Source organism: Passer domesticus, chromosome 21 (genome assembly GCF_036417665.1).
Source record: "Passer domesticus isolate bPasDom1 chromosome 21, bPasDom1.hap1, whole genome shotgun sequence".
NCBI lineage: Eukaryota > Metazoa > Chordata > Aves > Passeriformes > Passeridae > Passer > Passer domesticus.
The window spans coordinates 199,965-213,563 of NC_087494.1; the positions used below are offsets into that span (position 1 = coordinate 199,965).

A 13,599-nucleotide genomic window follows, 5' to 3' on the forward strand; every position below is an offset into this window, starting at 1 on the left:
TTACCGGCGCGGGGAAAAAGAGAATTCCTTCCCTATATCCCATCCCAGCAGTGATGCTGGAATCAGGAGCCCGGAGGACGGGGCGGAGGTGCTGCTGAGTGAAGAAAACCTGAGTTCCACCCCCAGTTCCGCAGCCCCGCCCTCCATCCTTCCCAAATATCCGCCCTGGAACGCGCCAGATCCCCCTCCTCATTAAATCCCCCGCCCTAATTAACGAAGCAACCTCCAGGCGACACGCTGGGATTTCAACATACTCCGCATTCCCACGTTTATAAACAAACAACAACAAAAAAAAAACTTCGGAATAAATGCGTGGAAAAGGCGAGGATAATTTAACAACCGAAGCAGCAGCCGCGCCCCAAAGCCCTCAGAAGCACGGAGTGACAGGGCCAGCAGGGCTGGGCACCCCCTCCAGGCCCCGGCGGGCTCACCCCGGAGAGGAATTCCCGGAGAATTCCCGGGGCTCCCTCAGTGGCTCAGGGATTTCCTCCCCTTCAGCATCCGCCGCAGGATCACGGCGACCCCGCCGGGAGTTCTGATCCGTTTGATCCAGCCGTGCGTCTTCTTCCGCTTCCAGTTGTTGGGCTGGTACTCGTTCCCCCGGGATTTTCCACGGATTTGTCTGAAATTCCACGCTGGGAGCGGGACGCGGCAGAGAACGGCGGCGTTGGAAGGCGCGGGGAGCGGCTCCAGAGCGCTCGAGAGCAGCGGGAAGGGAAAACCTCGCAGCAGGGAAAAGCTTGGGGGAAATTAAAGCAGAACAAGGAGTGAGGAGAGGCAAATGAAGGATAAATTTGGAATTTTAAAGCTGGGATTCCCCCTCGCGGTACCTGCGGCTCCCGGCCCGCGCCCACAGCGGGCACAGCGCCGCCATTTTGCTCCCCAGCCAACAACGCCGTTTCCCATTGGCTCCGTCCTCTCAGCCAATCACAGCCGGCACTGCGCCGCAAGGGCTGATGGGGGTCGTAGTCCTCCCGGGGGGGTCGTGGCGGAGTTACCATGGCAACGGCGCCCCTGCGGCCTTGTCGCCTCGGGGGCTGTCGGTTGTCCCCCAGGATGTCGCGGCAGGCCACGAAGCCACTCTGAAAGGGCTCCAGGAGAGCTGGAGAGGGACTTGGGACAAGGGATAGGGGGACAAGACACAGGGAGTGGATTTGGGATGGGAAAAGGGAGATTTGGGCAGGATTTTGGGAAGGAATTCCTGCCTGGGAGGAAATGCAACAGAATCCCAGTCCTGGAATGTCCAAGGAAAGGTGGGAGCAGCCTAGGATGGTCCAAGATGGGACTGGGTGGGATTTCAGGTCTCTCCAAGCCAAGCAATTCCAGTATTTTCCTTTTTGGGATCAATCCCAGCCCCGTCCCAAGAGCAGGAGCAGCTCCGAGGTTTTTCCCTCCTGGTTTTGTGGCCTCAGGAATGAGGGGATGTGGCTCAACCCTCCCCAAGCCCAGAATATGGGAAAATAAACCCAAAAATCTGTGAAAGTAAACCCCAAAATCTGTGAAAATAAACCCAAAACCCAGCCCTGGTTTGGTGTCTGGCCTCCCGGGGTGGCACTGCCACACGTGTGACACATTGGTGGCACTGCCACTCTCATGGCACTGCCCGTGGCGCTGCCACACTCGCACCCTTTGCCACCCCACAAGCACCGCAGTGTCACCACCCCATCCCAAATTCCACCTCTGTCGCCATCCCCTCCTGTCCCCATCCCTTGTCCCTATCCCCTTCCCTTATCCCTGTCCCATCCGTGTCCCCTCCTGTCCTTGCGGTGGCCCCCGGCTCTCAGTGGCCCCTCACGGTGTCCATCAGCCCCTGTCCCTGTCCCCTCTCCTGTCCCTGTCCCCTCCTGTCCCCTCCTGTCCCCTCCTGTCCATCAGCCGCGGTCCCGCCCCGCTCTCGGCTTTGGGCTTTGCCTTTTCCATGGCGACCGCTCCAAGGACGAGCCCGGAGCGCCCCCGGAGCGGGCACGGGCGGCACTTCGGGGGGTTCGGGCAATTTTGGGGATTTTTGGGAATTTTCGGGGGGGGCTGAAGGAATTCCCTCCCTCCCCCCCCCCAAAAAACGCCTGGAAAAAAATCGGGATTTTCACCGCCCTGCTCCGCCTCTCCACCGGGAATCCTGCGGAATTCCAGGATTTGCACCGGGAATCCTGCGGAATTCCAGGATTTGCACCGGGAATCCTGCGCAATCCCAGGATTTTTTCCTCACCCCGGAGCCCCCGGGCCATCGATGAGGTGAGCGGCGCTTTTTTCCCTGCGGGGCTGCGGGAATCTGCTGGGGGTGGGGGTGACCCAAAAATGCGGGAATTTTTCCCCGTCAGGAAAAAAAAAAAAAAAAGCAATCTGGGATGCGAGGGGGGTTGGGATGTTGTGGGGCAGAGAGGAGCGGCGAAAAACCCGGATTTGTGCAGGTGCGCCAGGGAGGGGGGAAAGGAGGGGGAATTATCCTGGGAACCCAGCCTGGGGAAAGGCTTCCTTCGTTCCTTCCTTCCTTTCGTCCTTCATTCCTTCCTTTATTCCTTCATTCCTTCCTTCCTCCCCTCGTGATGCAACGGCGGGGAAGGATTGCTGGGGGGGAGGGGGGTCTGATCCCGCTGGAATTTCGGCTGGAATTTCGGGAAAACCTGCCCGTGGCAAGGGAGAGTCTGGGCTGGTTCCAGTGCCTGATCCCAAAGCCTGATCCCAAACCCGGATCCCAAACCCGGATCCCAAATCCTGATCCCAAAGGCTCCTGATTCCAAACCCAGATCCCAATCCCTGATCCCAAACCCCGATCCCCAGTCCCCCGTGCCATTCCCGTGTCCCCTGTGCCAGCCCTAGTGCCAGGATCCCAAGGCAGGATCCCTCGACTGGGTCCCGCCATTCCCACCTAATTTCCATTCCCAGCCCTACATAACAGGCACCGGATTCCCAAATTCCCAAAATCCTGAATTCCCATATTTCCAGGTTCCTGAATTCCCAAATCCCCAAAATCCTGAATTCCTGAAATCCTGAATTCCCAGATTCCTGGTTTCCCAGAATCCTGAACTCACAGATTCCCAATTTCCCGGATTCCCAGATTCCTGGATTCCCGAATTCCCAATTCCCACATTCCCGGATTCCCGGATTCCTGGATCCCAGATTCCCAAATTCCTGAATTCCCAAATTCCACGTTCCCAGATTCCCAATTTCCCAGATTCCCAGATCCCCAGCCGGAGGGGGCTGGGAATGCCCCCCCCATTCCGTTTCCATGGCAACCGGCACCATTCCCACCTTCCCGCGTCCATCGGGATCCTGCTCCAGCCTTTCCAACCTGGATGTTCCGGGCATGGAGTGTGGGGGAGGTGGGAGATGGGACCCGGGGATCTGGGAATGTGGGGATCCAGGAATGTGGGAATCTGGGGATCCAGGGATCTGGGAATGCAGTGATCTGGGGAGCCAGATATCTGGGAATCTGGAATCCAGAAATCTGAGGATCTGGGGATCTGGAATTCAGGAATATGGGGATCCAGGAATCTGGGAATCCAGGGATCCATGATCCAGGAATCTGGGAATTCGGGAATCTGGGGATCTGGGAGCAAGGTTGGGATGGATCCCCTGGAAGCACTGGGCAGGTTGGATTTTGGGATGCCAGAGGGATTTTCCAGCCTTCATTCCAGGATTCCAGGCGGGTTTGTCTGGATTTCCTTCAGGAATGGGCAGATCCTGGGCCTGGATCTCCGGGATCCTGCAGGAATGGGAACTGGGATCCTGATCCCGCAGGAATGGGAACTGGGATCTCAGTCCCACAGGAATGGGATCTGGGGTCCTGCTGGAATGGGATCTGGGATCTGGAATCCTACAGGAATGGGAACTGGAATCTCAATCCCACAGGAATGGGAACTGGGATCAGAATCCCACAGGAATGGGATCAGGATCCTGCAGGATCAGCGCTCGGATCCTGCTCTTTCCTCCCGCTGCCATCAATAATTCACCGTGTTCGTTTTCCCTCAGCCACAATTAACCCATTCCCAACCTCCGTGCCCCCATTCCCACCAGCTTTTCCTGAATATTCCCAAAATCCCAAGATTTCAACTCCAGCAGTGAGCTTTGGGAACAGCAAGGATAATCCCACCCCCCACATTCCTTAGTTTATTTTGTGGAGAGATTTTAATTAAATTTTAATTCCCACCTCGGATGCTGCTTCCGACCACAGCCATGTTTATATTTAATGAGATAAATATTTCAATTTTATGGGATAAATAATGAATTCCCAGGGCTGGACCTTCCCTGAGCTCCACATTTGTTGGGAAAAGGGAGTTTTCTGTTCCGAACAGGCTTTTTTTCCAGTTTTTTTTTCCTTCAGCCAGAACAAACCCCTTTTCCAAGGGCTGTGATGGGAACTTCAGGGCTTGGGGACAGGGATGTGACCCAGAAAAAAGCAGGAGGGGAAATTTTCCATGTTTCCACATTTTCCCCTGCTTTTCCACATTTTTCCATGTTCTCCCACATTTTTCCCCATTTCCCCCCCATTTCCTCCCATTTTCCCCACATTTCCCCACATTTTCCCCATCCCCCCAATTTTCCTACACTTCCCATTTTCCCAGGCATCACCATGCTGACCAGCATCACCGACGGCTTCCTCTGCTGCCTGCTGGGCAAGACCCCCAATGCCGTGGGGCCTCTGGACAGCGTTGAGTCCAGCGATGGCTTCACCTTCCTGGAGGTGAAACCCGGCCGGATCCTCCGCATCCACCACAGCGCTCCCGAGCGCCCGCGGTCCCCGCGGTCCCCGCAGTCCCCCGAGCGCGGCGCCGTGCGCTGCCAGCGCCGCATCACGCTCTACCGCAACGGGCAGCTGCTGATCGAGAACTTGGGCGAGGCCCAGGCCCCGCGGTGCCCGCTGCCCGATGCCAACGGCGAGCCGGGAGCGCCGGACCCCGCCGGAACAGCGGCCAAGCGTCGCAAACGCAAGCCCAAGAGGGTGGTGACGGTGGACTGCAAGAAGCGCATCACGAGCTGCAAGGGCACGCACGGGGACGTGGTGCTGTTCTTCATCCACGGCGTTGGCGGCTCTTTGGACATCTGGAAGGAGCAGCTGGAGTTCTTCTCCAAGCTGGGCTATGAGGTGGTGGCGCCGGATTTGGCGGGACACGGCTGCAGCTCGGCGCCGCCCGTGGCCGCTGCCTACACCTTCTACGCGCTGGCCGAGGACATGAGGGCCGTGTTCAAGCGCTACGCCAAGAAAAGGAACATCCTCATCGGGCACTCCTACGGGTAAGGGGCTGGGAGTGGGATGGAAAATGGGAATGGACACAAATCCCAGGTTTTAGGCATGTAGGGTTTCCGTTCTGGGGGATTCATCCCATTTATTCTGGGATTTGGATCCAGAATCCTTGGGTTCTGTTCAAGCGCTACGCCAAGAAAAGAAACATCCTCATTGGGCACTCCTACGGGTAAGGGGCTGGGAGTGGGGTGGAAAATGGACACAAATCCCAGCTTTTAGGGGTTTGGGGTTCCTGTGTTGGGATTTTCTTGGGATTTGGAATTGGGCTGTGTTCAAGCGCTACGCCAAGAAAAGGAACATCCTCATCGGGCACTCCTACGGGTAAGGGGCTGGGAATGGGGTAGGATCCTCCTGGGAAATGGGAATGGCTACAAATCCCAGGTTTTAGAGGTGTGGGGCTCCCATTTTGGGGGATTGATCCCATTTATCCCAGGAGTTGGAGCTCCAGAATCCTTGGGTTCCGTTCAAGTGCTACAAGGAACTTGTAGGATGTCAAGGAACATCTTCATCGGGCACTCCTATGGGTAAGGGGCTGGGAGTAGGGTAGGATCATCCCAGAAAATGGGAATGGTCACAAATCCCATAGTTTAGGAGTTTGGGGTTTCCATTGTTTTTATCCCATTTATCCCGGGATTCGGAGCTCCTGGGTGCCCTTGGGGTGGGCACCATCTCTGTGCCCAGCTAATCCTGAGAGGGAAGTGCAAGGGCAGGGACTATAAATAGGATAAGGCAGGATTAGGGCTCCTGATTAGGTGGAGTCTAACGAAGGAGACGGAGCCAGATCAGCGGGGCTGGCCCGGGACGAGGCCGGGGCAGCCTGGAGGGCACCAGAGGGGCTGGGCAGGGCAGGGGGCACCAAATCCTGCCCTGAAAGGGGGTTGGGGTCTCTGCCCCCCAAATGAGGGGTGGCTGCTGGAGCCTGGAGCCTTGGGGTGGGGTGGGGAGGGAGGGAGAAATCCCCTCGTGACCCCAGGGACACTGCCAGGGTGGCACAGGGACAGGCAGGGACACCTTGGCATGGGCAGGGACATCTGCCACTGTCCCAGGGTGCTCCAAGGGGCACTGCCAGGGATGGCACAGGGACAGGGACATGGCCATGGGACACCAGGACATGGGACAGGGACACCTTCACCTGCTGCCCCCATCCCTGCCACGCTGGCACCGTGTCCCCATGTCCCCTCAGGATGTCCTTCTGCACCTTCCTGGCACACGAGTGCCTGGAGCTGGGGCACAAAGTGATCACAATCAACTAATATAATTAATATAATCAATAAAATTACTATAATGGCTATAATTGCTATAATTAATAATTAAAATAGTGAAAGAAAATAATTCTGTTGTTATTTTTAACCCTTTCAAGGTGTCCTTCTGCACATTCTTGGCTCATGAGTACCCGGAGCTGGTGCACAAAGTGATCACAATCAATATAATTCATACAATTACTATAATTAATAATTAAAATAGCAAAAGCCAAGCAGCGTGTGGTTATTTTTAACCCTTCCAGGGTGTCCTTCTGCACGTTCCTGGCTCACGAGTACCCCGAGCTGGTGCACAAGGTGATCATGATCAACGGGGGCGGCCCCACAGCGCTGGAGCCCAGCCTGTGCTCCATCTTCAACCTGCCGCCCTGTGTGCTGCACTGCCTGTCCCCCTGCCTGGCCTGGAGCTTCCTCAAGTGAGTCACCACTGCCACCCCCGGGCCCCTGTGCCACCCACGGGTCAGCCTGGCAGTGTCACTCTGAGGGAGGGGACAGAGTGTGGCTTTTGGGGGGCTGGAATCTCCTGCCACCACCCAAGGGGTCACCCTGGCACTGCCACTGGTGAGGGAGGGGACAGGGGGTGGCTTTTGTGGGGCTGGAGGGCTGGGGCTCATCCTGGCACTGCTGCCCCAACGAAGGGGACAGAGTGTGGAATGTGGGGGCCGGGGTCTTGTGCCACCTCTCAGGGGGTTCATCCTGGCACTGCCACCCCGAGGGAGGGGACAGAGAGTGACTTTTGAGGGCTGGAATGTCCTGCCACCGCCCAGGGGCTCACCCTGGCACTGCTGCCCTGAGGGAGGTGACCCAGTGCGACTTTTGGCGGTCTGGGATGCTCCCCCTTGCTGCCAAGCCCCCGAATTTCGGGCTGAGCCCTCTCCCCCCGTGCCAGGGCCGGCTTTGCCCGCCAAGGTGCCAAAGAGAAGCAGCTGCTGAAGGAGGGCAACGCCTTCAACGTCTCGTCCTTCGTGCTGCGTGCCACCATGAGCGGGCAGTACTGGCCCGAGGGCGACGAGCTGTACCACGCCGAGCTGGCCGTGCCCGTGCTGCTGGTGCACGGCATGCACGACAAGTTTGTGCCCATCGAGGAGGACCAGAGGATGGCAGAGGTGAGGGGCTGGCACCCCTGGAAGGGGACTGGGGAATCTGCCCCCCCCCAAAGTGTGGGGTGGCTGCTGGAGACTTGGGGTGGGGAGGGAGGGGGAAAATCGTTCAGTGATCTGAGGGACAGTGCCAGGGTGGCACAGGGATGGGCAGGGACACCTTGGCATGGGCAGAGACATGGCAGGGACACCTTGGCATGGGCAGGGACGTGGCAGGGACATGGCACGTGGGGAGGGACACTTTGGCATGGGCAGGGACGTGGGAGAGGGACACTTTGGCACTGGAATGGGACAATTTCCACTGTCCCAAGGTGCTCCAAGGGCCACTGCCAGGGATGGCACAGGGACATAGGATACCTTGGCATGGGCAGGGACACCCTCCTCTGTTCCAGGGTGCTCCAAGGGACAGTTCCAGTTCCAGGGATGGCACAGGGGCAGGGACATGGGCAGGGACACCTTGGCTTGGGCAGGGACACCTTCCACTGCCCCAGGGTGCTCCAAGCCCTGCCAGGGACACTGCCAGGGAGGGGCAGAGTGGCTTTGGAGGGCTGGGGCCCATCCTGGCACTGCCACCTGCCAGGGAGGGGACAGAGTGGCTTCTGGGGGCTCGTGCCACCTCCAGGGGGTCTCACCGTATTGCTGGGCACCCGCAGATCCTGCTGATCGCCTTCCTGAAGGTGATCGACGAGGGCAGCCACATGGTGATGCTGGAGTGCCCGGACACGGTGAACACGCTGCTGCACGAGTTCGTCCTCTGGGAGCCCGACACGCCCGCGGCCCGCGGCGACGGCGACACCGAGTGAGGGCCAGCGACACGCGGGGACAGCGGGCTCGGCCCAGCCGCCAGCCCGGTTTGTGCCGGGGGCGAGCGAGGAGCGACCCCGGGCTGGGATGGCAGCGCCGGGAGAGGAGCGCGGCGAGTGCCCCGGGCCGGGGACAGCGGGGACACGGCACGGCCGGTCCCCAACCCCCTGGGACAGCGGGGACACGGCACGGCCGGTCCCCAACAGGACAACGGGGACACGGCACGGCCTGTCCCCAACCCCGGCAGGACAGCGGAGACAAGGCACAGCCGGTCCCCAACCCCGGATATGTCACACCTGGACACACCACACCTGGTCCCTGGACCCCACACATGTCACATTGAGTCCCCAATCCCCAGGGACAGAGGGACACGCCACCCCCGGTCCCCACCCCCGGCACTGGAGCGGCTCCGTCCCGGTTTTTTGTCGCCGTCGTCGTCATTCCTGCACGCAGCGACACCGGGGACACTGGGAGGACACGGAGGGTCCCCGCAGGGATTTTTGGGGCGGTTTTCAGGAGAACCCAGAGGCTCCCCTGCGCTGGGATTTTGGGGGCTCCTTGTGGGGTTGGGCAGCTCCTGCTGGGATGAGGAGGATGATGAGGATGAAGATTCCCGGGATCACGGTGTGTCCCCAGTGCCACCACGGCCACGTCCCCGCTGCCAGCAGCGCTGTTAGGGCGGAGCCCCTCGGGGACACCCCCGGGATGGGCCGCGGGGAACAGCGGGACCCCCATTCCCGGGAGCCGGGCACGACCGGAGGAGCCACCCGACGATGTCCCCGGTGCCACCCGCAATGCCAGGAGGCGCCACCTGTGCCCCCCTCCCCAAAATTCCCGACATTTAAACCAAAGAAGGCGCCGACCCTGCGGACACCTTGCCCTGTCCCTTGTCCCCACCCTGTCTCCTGCCCCACGCGGGGCTGGCACCGCACCGAGGGGCTCAGGGGACCCTGCACTGTTCCCATCGATGTCCCCAGGGTGTCCCCTGTGCCAGCCCTGCCCGCTGCTGTCTCATAATGAGAATTTTACCCCAAAACCGCCACCAACGCCCCCAAAATTGCCACGTGCCGCCCGTGGGGTCACAGCTCTGTGCCCTCCCGGGAGCCACTTTCCTGTCACGCTGCCACCGCCGTGTCTGTGTCACCCAGTAAAGCCGTGCTCAATGCCAGCCCTGCCGGCTCCGTGCCGGGACACTCGCCGTCACCTTGGGGCGCTCGGTGTCACCTTGGGGCATTCAGTGTCACCTTGGGGCGTTCGCCGTCACCTTGGGGCGCTCGGTGTCACCTTGGGGCGCTCGGTGTCACCTTGGGGCACTCGCTATCCCCCCAAGGTGCTGAGGGTGGCCCGGGGGTGTCCCCAAGCCGCTCATGGCTCAGTGCAGGACAAGGACACCCTGGTGCCACTCGGGCCTGGCCAGCGGCCACAGGCCTGGGGATGGGCATGGGGGCAAGGGTGGCACCACAGGGACTGGGGACAGCACCCACAGGGATTGGGGACAGCACCCACAGGGACTGGGGACAAGACCCCCGGGACTGGGGACAGCCCCAGGACCCCACACCGACTGTACTGGGGGGTCTGTGGGATTGGGAATGGGGGGATTGGGATTGGGGGATTTGGGATGGGAACGGGGCTGTGGGATTTGGGGCTGTGGGATTTGGGGCTGTGGGATTTGGGGTTGGGGATGGATTTGGGGTGACGCCCATCACGGCGATGACGTCACACACAGGGGGCAGGGGCACGACGCTCAGCGCCCCCCAGTGGCCAGAACTGACACTGCCCGGTGCCACCAGTGTCACCAGTGCCACCAAACGGGCACTGCCCAGCGCCGTCAGTGCCACCAGAGCCACCAAACGGGCACTGCCCAGCGCCGTCAGTGCCACCAGAGCCACCAAACGGGCACTGCCAGGAGCCATCAGTGTCACCAGAGCCACCAGAGCCACCAAACGGGCACTGCCCGGTGCCACCAGTGCCACCAGAGCCACCAAACGGGCACTGCCCAGTGCCATCAGTGCCACCAGAGCCACCCGGTGTGCCCAAACCAGCACTGCCCGGTGCCACCGGTGCCATCAACTGGACCTCGATCCCCATGACCTGGAGGTGACACAGGGCCAGCAGAGGTGACCCCAGCCCCAGCACAGACCCCACACAAGCCAAGAAACCTCTTCTGTTTCCCCTCCCACGGCACGCGGCCACTACCAGAACGTGTCCCCAGCCAGCCCAGTGTCCCCAGGACCGCCATCCCAGTGACACAGGGCCGGGAGAGGGGACACGGGAGAGGGGACACAGGGCCGGGAGAGGGGACCCCAGCCCCACCACGTCCCCACCAATCAGCTCCGGGATCGAATCCTGCCTTTAATTCCCACCCAAATTTTCCATTTTTCTCCAAGGAAATCTTTGCTCAGCCGATTTCGGGAAATTGTCTCCCAAATTTTGCCTTCCAGCCCCAAAATTTTGAGATTTCCTTGAATTTCAGATTCCAACCAATAAGGACTGGAGTGGGCGTGGCCAGCTAATGAATATGCATGAGCCTATTGGGTGAGCCTATAAATATGTAAATTTTTAGGGGATAAAATCCCCAAATTTTGAGGAGGAGCTCTGAGAACTTTGCACATTTGAGAGGTTCAATCAATATTCCACTTTCTTTAATTAGTTTAATTCTTCATTAATTCTTTAAAGAAAAAAGTTTCTTAAAGTTTAATTTTTCTTACATTTTTAAATTTCTTTTCTTTCCGTGCCTCAGTTTCCCCCCTCGGGTGTGACACCACCAGACTTGGGTGGGGGGGGGGGATCCTCAAGCACCCCAAACCGGGCACGGAGCCCTGGCACCTTCCTCTGTGCCCATCCCAAAAACATCCCAAAAATACCCAAAAAATATCCCAAAAATACCCAAAAAATACCCCCCAAAAATTCCCAAAATGTCCCCAAAACATCCCAAAAATACCTCCAAAATACCCCAAAAATATCCCCAAAATACCTCAAATATACCCCAAAAATATCCCAAAAACATCTGCTCTACTTTTAGGACTTCTCCTTCATGTGACAGAATTTATTTAAAAAAAATAAAATAAAATAAAAAAGAGAAAAACACCAAATATTTACCAAAACTTCCAGGCTTTTTTTTTCCCCTTTTTAAGGGATTTTTTTTTCTTTTTTTTCTTTTTTTTTTTTTTAAGGGAATTTTTTTCCTTTTTTTAAGGGATTTTTTTCCCTATTTTTTTTATTATTTTGAGGCGGATTTTCGCCATCTGGAGTATGAAAAGGCTCTGGCAGGGCCGGTGAAGTGTCAGCGAAAAGGCTTTAAAAATGTTGTTATTATTGTTATTTATGGGCTGGAGCCCCGGAGAGGGAAAAGAAGCCAAAAAAAGGTTCAAAAATAGCTGGAAAAAGCAAAATAAAAACCGGGATGTTTTTTCCAGAAGCGGCTGAAAAACAAAATAAAATACCTTGGAAAAACACAAATGTATTGGGGATTTTTTGGGGTTGGGGATTTTGGGATTGGGGATTTTTTGGGGATTGGGATTTTTGAGATCAGGAATTTTAGGGACTGGGGATTTGGGGGATTTTGGGGATTGGGGATTTTGGGGATCAGGAATTTTGGGGATTGTGGATTTTTGGGATTTTGGGGATTTTTAGGATTTTGGGGATTGGGGTTTTTGGGATTGGGGATTTTTGGGGATCAGGGATTTCTGGAGATCTGAAATTTTTGGGATTAGAGATTTTTGGAGATCGGGGTTTTTGGGGTCGGGGTTTTGGGGTCAGGGATTTTTGGGATCGGGGATTTTCCCGGCTCCCGGCAGAGGGAACGGCGGGAGCGCAGCGGCGCCTCTTGGCCAGACGGGCTGGAATTGCACAGCTGGAATTCCACTGCTGGAATTCCACAGCTGGATCGGCCGGAATGCTCTGGTTTGGGATTCTCACAGGTTCCAGTTTGGGGTCCCCAGGGATGCTCCAGTTCGGGATTCCCTGATTTGGGGTTCCCTGGAACAATCCAGTTCGGGATTCCCAGGGATTCCGAGATTTGGGGACCCCACAGGTTCTAATTTGGGGTCCCCAGAGATGCTCAGGGATTCCCTGATTTCGGGTCCCCAAGGATGATCCAATTCAGAATTCCCTGATTTGGGGTCCCTGGGATGCTCAGTTTTGGGGTCTCCAAGGATTTCCAGATTTAGGGTCCCCAGGGATGATCAGTTTTGGGGTCTCTGGAGATGCTCAGGATCCCCAGGGATGCTCAGTTTTGGGGTCCCCAGGAAAGCCCCGTTTTGGGATCCTCTGCTTTGGGGTCCCCGGGGATGCCCCATTTGGGGACAGGGCCTGCAAAGGGGATCCCAAATTCTTTCCTTCCCCTTTTCACCCCCTGTTCCCTCTCGTCCTGTTTTATTTTTGTGTGGATTTCTCTCTATTTAGGGCCTTTCCAGCTGCTTCCTTTTATCCTTTTCATTCAGAGCCTGTCATTACATTTTCCATTCTTTCAAAGAAATAAAAAAAAAAACAAAAGCGGCTTCCCAGGGGCCTTTCCAGCTCCTTATTCCCGGAGGGAAGGGGTAGAATATGCTAAAATATCCCAAAAAAATCCCAAAAAATCAAAATAAAATCCCAAATCCTCCCACTCCCTCTTCCCTGTGGGGTTTTTAGGAGTTTTTGGGATGGGGGAATATCCCAAAAAAAGCCTCTCCGAGATCCCAACGTGCTGGCACGTCCTTTTCCTGTCTTTTTTTTTTTTTTTGGGATCTGGCCATCCCAAATTACCGGGGCGGGCCGGGAGCTGCCGGCTGCGGGCTCCCGTTCCCTTCCCCGCTCTGCTCTTCCCGCTTGGAATGGCGAAAAGCAGCGCCTGAGTTTTTCTCATCCCGTTTTTCCTCTCTCCCGGGATATTTCCAGCCCTGCTCCTGCCCCCCGGACTCTCCAGGGTTAAACCCACCCCGGGGTCACCCCAAAATCCACGGCCGGGACCTTCCAGGGCATTCTCGCTCCGTCCCCATCCCACATTCCATGGAAAAAGAGGGGGAAATTGAGGGATTTTGACCCAAAATCTGCAAAAAACCCCTCTGGATCCCCCATCCCACAGATCGGTGTCCCCGGGGTGTCCCTGGGACTGGGGGTCACCCCTTCTGTCCTTTTTTTTTTTCCCTTTCCCCCTTTCCTCCCCCATTTTCCCCTTCCTCCCCCATTTTTTTCTCCCATTTTCCCCAGTTTT

General features: G+C 57.2%; 2 protein-coding genes across 3 annotated transcripts; one reads left to right on the plus strand and one right to left on the minus strand.

Moving 5' to 3' along the window:
• Positions 1-243: 243 nt before the first annotated feature.
• MRPL34 (mitochondrial ribosomal protein L34) lies at positions 244-906 on the minus strand. The gene is given in 3 exon segments (XM_064396746.1): positions 244-739; positions 831-885; positions 888-906. Coding segments are annotated over 3 exon segments (345 nt in total). The 3' UTR covers positions 244-468.
• ABHD8 (abhydrolase domain containing 8) lies at positions 879-9,608 on the plus strand. 2 transcript variants are annotated; one of them, XM_064396745.1, is made up of 5 exons: positions 879-2,232; positions 4,563-5,232; positions 6,747-6,917; positions 7,391-7,607; positions 8,255-9,608. In XM_064396745.1, the coding sequence occupies exons 2-5, from the start codon at positions 4,571-4,573 to the stop codon at positions 8,402-8,404; spliced, it is 1,200 nt and encodes a 399-aa protein (XP_064252815.1). In that variant the 5' UTR covers positions 879-2,232; positions 4,563-4,570; the 3' UTR covers positions 8,405-9,608. The 2 variants fall into 2 exon arrangements, with proteins under 2 accessions (XP_064252815.1, XP_064252814.1); XM_064396744.1 differs by lacking the exon at positions 879-2,232 and adding an exon at positions 2,357-2,408.
• The last annotated feature ends 3,991 nt before the right edge of the window (positions 9,609-13,599 follow it).

What these genes read in the sequence shown, in the direction of transcription:
- ABHD8 (XM_064396744.1), top strand. Translation starts at nt 2,363, where the DNA reads ATGTTGTGGGGCAGAGAGGAGCGGCGAAAAACCCGGATTTGTGCAG. An exon ending in CTCATCGGGCACTCCTACGG is followed by an intron (nt 5,233 to 6,746) that starts GTAAGGGGCTGG and finishes TAACCCTTCCAG; the next exon opens with GGTGTCCTTCTGCACGTTCC. An exon ending in AGGACCAGAGGATGGCAGAG is followed by an intron (nt 7,608 to 8,254) that starts GTGAGGGGCTGG and finishes GGGCACCCGCAG; the next exon opens with ATCCTGCTGATCGCCTTCCT.